Source organism: Adiantum capillus-veneris, chromosome 22, assembly GCF_014529385.1.
Source record: "Adiantum capillus-veneris isolate H3 chromosome 22, ASM1452938v2, whole genome shotgun sequence".
In the NCBI taxonomy this organism is placed as follows: Eukaryota; Viridiplantae; Streptophyta; class Polypodiopsida; order Polypodiales; family Pteridaceae; genus Adiantum; species Adiantum capillus-veneris.
Window position 1 is genome coordinate 101578816 of NC_140952.1, and position 7347 is coordinate 101586162.

A 7347-nucleotide genomic window follows, 5' to 3' on the forward strand; every position below is an offset into this window, starting at 1 on the left:
TGGCCCTTTTGACCCAGCTGCAGGAGGAGGGAGAGGACGTCGATTGGGAGGAATTACCATGAGGATCTTTTCACTCAGTGATTGTTTGCATATGTACAATTTTGTAGTACTTATGTTTATGGTTTATGGTTATGTTTATGGTATGGCACATATGTTATGGTTAAGGTTTGACAGTCAACTTAAGATTATGGTTTTGCTATGATGGTATGACAATCATCTGATGATTATGGTTATGAATATGGTTATGGTTATGGTTGTGCAAGGTTTTGGGTATGGTTATGGTTTTGGTTCAGGTGATGATTATGGTTTTGCTATAATAGTATAGCAATCGTGTGATGGTTATGGTTATGCTTATGCTTATGGTTATGGTATAATAGTTTTGCTATAATAGTATAGCAATCGTGTGATGGTTATGGTTATGCTTATGGTTATGGTATGACAAGCAAGTTATGGTAATGGTTATGGTATGGCAAACAGGTTATGTTTATGGTTTTACAATTTTCGACTCATGTTTTAATTATGTTAACAAGTTATGTTATTCTTACAATTTTGCTAATTGCCATACACTCGCTCTTTAGCCTCAGCTTGTAGGTGGAGTGTGTTTGCTTGTGCACTCTTCCTTTGGGTAGAGAAGGATATCTTCTTTTGTTGCAGTACATGCAACATTAGTTCCCCGCCCTCTCTGCCCAAAAAACATTTTCAGGTTTTGGTCGTCGATATAGGTGACGGTATCACCGTCGATAGGGCCAACGGAATGAGTGTCGGAATTTAATATATTACTATCGGTGCTTATTAGGTTGATTATTCCGACGCCTATTCAAAGGCGTATTCTGACGCCGGCTATACCGATGGTCATACTGACGCTACAATACCGGCGTCTCTTCCGAGGCTTATTTCAACGCTTTTTAGTTTAAAAATTAGGGCTATTTCATGGGTACCTGCGCCGACTTCTGCGCGACGTCTTGTAGTGCCATCACATGCCTTCTATACATCAACATCACTCACGAGATTAGAAAACTTATGCATCACCTCCTTGGTTACAACATCATTAATATGTTTCCTTTTGGTGCGTGCAAGAGTGCTATGACATCTTCCTCATTAAGGAAACTATTGAGCAAATTGATGGGATCCTCTTGGCTTTGGCTACCACATGTCTCTTGGATGAAATTCTTGCAATAAGAATAAAAAACAAAACAATCACCACAAAAGAGACTTCATATATGTAGAAAATGTGATAGGTAGGTTGGATCATTAGGGTAGAGGTTACCATGCACCCAAAGGTCCACATTGGTGTGACTTGCACCATGGTGTTGTTATGTAGCAAGTAATGAAACTTTGAGGGTGCAAAGTTCTTTGGCAGTCGAACATGTAGAGAAACCGTTTTTGAACTTGATGATCTTGCTGTGGACGGGAGATTTGTAATGTTGCCTAGCTCCATGGCAAGGGGAATAAAGTTGGCCTCCAGAAAGAGTGGAGAGTTGCCAGCAGATCCACAGAGTGCAGAGGTGAGCTATGGAGTGAAGAGCTATGGGATGGAGAGTTCCAGGAGAGCTACGTATTGAAGAGGAGGGCTATGGAGTGGAGAGCTATGGGGGGGGGGGGGGAGAACTGGAACAAAGCTATGGAGTGGGTCTGCAACAAGGAGAGGGAAGGAGGAAGAGTGTGTGCTAAAAAGTAGGAGAGAGAAGAAAGAGGGAGGGGTGAAAGCATGTTAACCTGTCATGCTTTTTCATGTCCCGGACAATGCTAACTAGCACAATTTTGACATATGCTAACTAGTACAATAACTTAAGCTACATCTCCAAGATCTATGACATATGATATATCAATAGAAAGCACTTGAAACAAGGAATCCAAATGTACAACCTCCGACAAATTATGATATTATTTGTAAAAAATTTACCATATGCCCAACTTTTCGAAGATGTGCTAACTTGAAACTACTAACTAGCACAAAAAGCGCGACAGGTTAACATGCTTTCACCCGGAGAGGAGTGAGAGAGAGGGGAGTGATTTTGAAGGGAAATAAAAAAGGTGAGAAGTTTGATATTTTGCAAGTCTAGCAGTGAGATTTTGAGAGGGAAAATTGATTCTTGGGTAAACGTATATGTTGGGGAGAAGTTTTGAGTGAAAGTGAGTGTTTTTTGTTTGGCAAAAGTGCTTTTTTGGGCTGAGGCTATGGACGTCCTTGATGATGTGAAAAAAAAGGGGGGAGGGTAGTTATTATCATAAGGACCACCACTCTTTTGGGTAGAGAGAGAATGTACCTATCCTCCCTTCCTAGCCTCTATTTCAACCTACAAAAAGCCTATGATAGCCTTAAAAAAAGCCTATGAAAACACCCTCATTCAATGGCCTTGTCTCCTAAATCACACACATTTTCAACCTTAATCCCTTAAAATTAGGGATCCTTACAAGACCCTTTTGGGGTTCATATTTTCCTAATGACCATGGTTGCATGCATGCTAGCCATGCTTGACTTTTTCTCAAACTAGTCTTGCTCTAATACCACTGTGAGAACAGACGAAGTCTGAGAAGAATTCTGGATGCTAACTCTCCAACCAGTTGTAGCCCTTTATAAGCACCCCCGAGCTGCATTCACACCGTCTTGTGGCTTCTGGCATTTAGCCTGACACGAGAGAGAGAGAGAGAGAGAGAGAGAGAGAGAGAGAGAGAGAGAGAGAGAGAGAGAGAGAGAGAGAGAGAGAGAGAGAGAGAGAAAGAGCGAGAGAATTATTTTTTTAGAAATAACCCTCTCCGTCACTCTCTACAACAATCCCTACTCTATGTTGGTGGAGAGAGAAGGAGAGAAATTTTAAAAAAAACATCTCTCCCTGACTCTCTCTCTCTCTCTCTCTCTACCCCCCCCCCCCCCCCCCCCCCCCCCCCCCCACACACACACACCAATTTTTACTGTCTCGGAGTAGAGAATGGTGGGGCAGTTGGGAAGGGGGGGGGGGGGGGGGGGGGGGGGGGCAGAGAGGGATAGGGAGAGGGGCTTTGGGATTGATAAGCAAACAATGCTAACCTATGGAGGTCTTGCATTACTAGAATGTGGGCATGATCTCAAGCCTCCACGTATGCAATGATGAAAGCAATCCCACTCTCTATCCCACAGAGCTGTAGACAAATCTCTATATGTCACCATCACTATGTGTGTGTGTGTGTGTGTGTGTCTGTGTTTCAAATATGCTAATGAACTCGAAAAATCAAGCTCGAATTGGTCACCACATGCAGTGAGATTTTTTAAATGTATAAAATACTAAGCTTAAATGTATAACTCGTTGAGCTACTAAGAAAATGATATGTTGCCAATTTACCTCATCAAGTTACATGTAAACTTGCATGGATGGCCTTTGAGTGTGAAACATGCAAGTGTGCACAATAACTTGTGGAGTTATGGACGTGGCATCCATGCTATGTACATGATCACCTGCCATGTAACTCATTGAGTTATAGTGAGGATTGTCACGGTAACTTGTTGAGTTTTGTGGCAAGTCCATTACGACCACTTGGTGGCCACATCGGAGCTTGACGAGTGCCACGGTGGATAGTCATGTAACTTGTCAAGTTACTTTGGCATGTCTACACTATGGTGCGTTGTCCTCTACCGTGGAACTTGTCCAGTTCGTGTAATATAGGACACGTATCTCGTCAAACTTTCTTTGCGAGGATAGAATTCATCAACTATTTTTCAGTTTTAAATAACTCAACGAGTTATATTTTAGACACGTGTTGAAAATTGGAATTTCAAGATTGAACTTACCTCATTGAGTTCTTTGGGTCCTCATATGTCATGTTAGGGACCAACTACACAAAGTGGGTGCGCCTTATCTTGCACCCATCCGCATTATACATTACCAAATTGTTGCAACAAAGAGTAACAACGTCTAACTAGAAAACCACACCATATAAACAAAGTGAGACATTATTTTAATCAACAAAATAGACACCAAAGTTTAGAAAAAGGCTACACAAAGAAAATGAATCATTTTCAGCTCTGTTTTAGCCTCTACATTGAGATTCTCTTTCTTTCCTCTCAATTTATGGCAAGAAGATAAGCTTGAGTATGGCAAAGAAGGTGATGATCTTGAATGCGATGCCATGGACAGCAAAACAGAGCCATAAGGAGGGAGAGATTTTTTTTGAATGATAGTGAAATAAGACTAAGAGAGGAGAGTCTTTCTTGACAGCGAAATTTCCAAAAGATGATAGGAATGATAACACCTAGCAATTCTGGAGCATCATCTACTTTCGATAGTGATCGCCAAAGTACCGAAGTGAAAGTTAGAGATTTCCTATAGTATATTTGAATCCACAAATTCTCTTTACATTTTCTAAAATCCAAACTAATATTCTCTCTCTAGGATTTTTTACAAAGCAAAAAAGTGACCTCAAACTTTCCCTAATGTCACTTATTACATGTGAGACAAAAAAAATTGACTCTACTCACTCTAGATTTGAGTGTTAGTGGCTTTGGACTTAGCAATGTATGTGAATGCACTTAGGACCATCTTTTATTTATTTATTTGGGTTTTTTCCCTAGCTCAAGTATATATGGTCATCAGTTTCAAGCGAGCCCAAGCTTTGTACCAACGGGATAAGAACACACTTGATAATACTACCTCTCATGTTGTGAACTTGTGTGTGACCTCGAGCCAACACTCCATCTTTTCCATCTTGCTTTGTCTTCATGAAACCCTATCTCCAACTCTAAAATAGACCCATCCTTGAGGCTCTCAATTGTTGTAGCAATGTGACAACCATACACACTCACCTTCCCTTAGGTCATCCACAACTCTACCCAACATACTAGTTTATGTGTCTCATGGATGCATGAATGAATGGAATTTATGAGGTGGAAGTTTGAAACCCACATATTATCTTTGGGAGGTTACTATATGTAAATCTCCTTGTTCGACCCTTTCTCAAATCCCTTATTTGTGAATTTTGTAATTTTTTTGAAATTTATGAAAACAACTAGCCCATATATAATTCTACTTGTGCAATTTTTGAAGGATTTTAATACGCATCTGTTGAACTCACATGGTATAATTCTATTTATGTAACTTAATTTAGCACATTTTTTGCAAGTGAACACCGCTCCTCTCCGAGCATCTTATAAAGGCTTATCTTATGTAACTTAATTTAGCACATTTTTTGCAAGTGAACACCGCTCCTCTCCGAGCATCTTATAAAGGCTTATAAAGGAGATTATCTTTGGGAGGTTACTATATGTAAATCTCCTTGTTCGACCCTTTTTCAAATCCCTTATTTGTGAATTTTGTAATTTTTTTGAAATTTATGAAAACAACTAGCCCTTATATAATTCTAGTTGTGCAATTTTTGAAGTATTTTAATACGCATCTGTTGAACTCACATGGTATAATTCTATTTATGTAACTTAATTTAGCACATTTTTTGCAAGTGAACACCGCTCCTCTCCGAGCATCTTATAAAGGCTTAACTTATGTAACTATTATTTTTATTTCCACTTGTCCATAACAGTTGAGGCTGAAATAAGATTGTCTACAACAAAGAGTGATGAGTTGACGTTGGCAAAAAAAGGCTATGGAAAAAGCTACCTTAACGAAGAAAAAGTAGTTCATGCTAGTTATTTGATAAAGCTCAAAGATTAATTATCTATGGGTAAGGGAAGATCAGATATATGTAATTATTTATGGGTCGCATGCAAACCTCATTCTAAAACTTAACTCCTTTCGGTACAATGGTGTAGTAGTGTGGGAACAGGCCCTGATGAGCCACCGCAATGCAAATGATGAGTTAACTACATAACATGAGTTCGCGCTGCTGTTCGCGTCTCATTTGTTCTCGAAAGCTCGCAATGAAAGCGTCTGCCTTGCGATTAATCTCTGCACCCCACTCCTCCTCTGCAACATGATCATAAATACTTGCATTAATGGTGTCTGATCCCGAAGTGCAGCCACCTTGAAGAGCCTGCGTGCTATAATTAGCGCGGCCTGCTGCGCGCTCAATTTCCCGCAGCACACCATACACAATCTTACCTTCCCCTTCGCCTGCGTACTCATCTGGCATTCGCGCAGTCTCACTACCTCGGGACTGAGCTTTCACTACTTCTGTGTTTGCTGAGGTTGTCTCTTTAGAGAGAGCTTCATGGCTTGAAGTCATGGCGCAAGGGGCTGCTTCGTCGACGTGCAGATCCGCAGCTTGAAGGAAATCGTTATTATTGCAGTTGGCTATCTTGATAGAATTATCTGCAGAAGCTTCGTCAATGGGCACGGCTACGTCGTTGGAATCACCTACAGTGTAGCAGCAATAGCTGTCACCATGATCATCGTCCTCAACGTAAGTACAGTACGGCTGCCTTGCAGGGAGGCCCACGAGCAACTGGGTCATGAATTCGTGGAAGGCGGGGACGTTGCGGCTGCTGCTGCTCTCGTGGTCGGGACACTGGCCGCCAAGGAGACCCATGGCGATGGCGGCCATGGCGAGGGCCAAGCAGACAGCGTCCCATGCATGCTCTGCTGCTGCGCGAGCGCATGCAGTCGCGAGCAGCAAAAGAGAGGCGTGATGCTGGTACACGGTGCCGGCAGCGAAACCCATAAATACAAAACCTCCAACCCAATATATACATGCAGGCGCAGGCGCAGCGCTTCTTATAATATATATTGCCTTCTCCTTTCCATTAGAATCAGCAGATGAAGCCCCCATGGATATGGCGTCGGCCGCACCACAAAGAAGGACAAATTCTCTCTTTCAATCACACAGAATCATAACCTCCGCCCTGCCTCCCATCTCTCTCTCTCTCTCACCTCTCATTGTCTCTTTTTCTAGCCTACTCTCAGCATCTCTCTCGAGCATCATACAGGGTGAGCGCCTCTTGTGTCCTCTCTCTCTCTCTCTCTCTCTCGGGCGGGGCGGGCACGCACGCTCTCCTCTCATTCTCTATTTTTCTAGCCTGCTCGCAGCATCTCTCTCTCTCTCTCTCTCTCTCTCTCTCTCTCTCTAACGGTCACACTTTCTTATGGCACACCGTTATTGCTCCATCACGTCTCTGCTCCATATAAACACACTCAAGCATTTCTCCTAATTTGTCCTAATCCCAAGTGTCTCACATCGATCATTATTCATTACATAAATGATAAACCTCACAAACCCTTATTTGGGCTATGGTTGGGCTATGGTAGGGCTCCCATTTTCCTAGAAGCACCTACCCTTAAAGCCTTACTTTTCACTATTGAACCTTAAATAACTCCATGCACCCACCTTAGAAACAAACACTTCATGTCACCTTACATCTCCCCCCCCCCCCCCCCCCCCCCCCTTCCCTTTTTTTTATAAAAGAACCATGACCCTTAGTCCCAT

At 42.1% G+C, this 7347-nt stretch overlaps 1 protein-coding gene across 1 annotated transcript; it reads right to left on the reverse strand.

Annotated features, from left to right (window-relative positions):
• Window positions 1–5541: 5541 nt before the first annotated feature.
• On the reverse strand, window positions 5542–6988 carry LOC147429922 (uncharacterized). Its single transcript, XM_086495524.1, has one exon. It carries the CDS (start codon window positions 6691–6693, stop codon window positions 5785–5787), a length of 909 nt encoding a protein of 302 aa, XP_086351650.1. The 5' UTR covers window positions 6694–6988; the 3' UTR covers window positions 5542–5784.
• Window positions 6989–7347: the final 359 nt, after the last annotated feature.

Coding starts and splice junctions, on each gene's coding strand:
- LOC147429922 (XM_086495524.1), bottom strand. CDS start 6,693: ATGGGGGCTTCATCTGCTGATTCTAATGGAAAGGAGAAGGCAATATAT.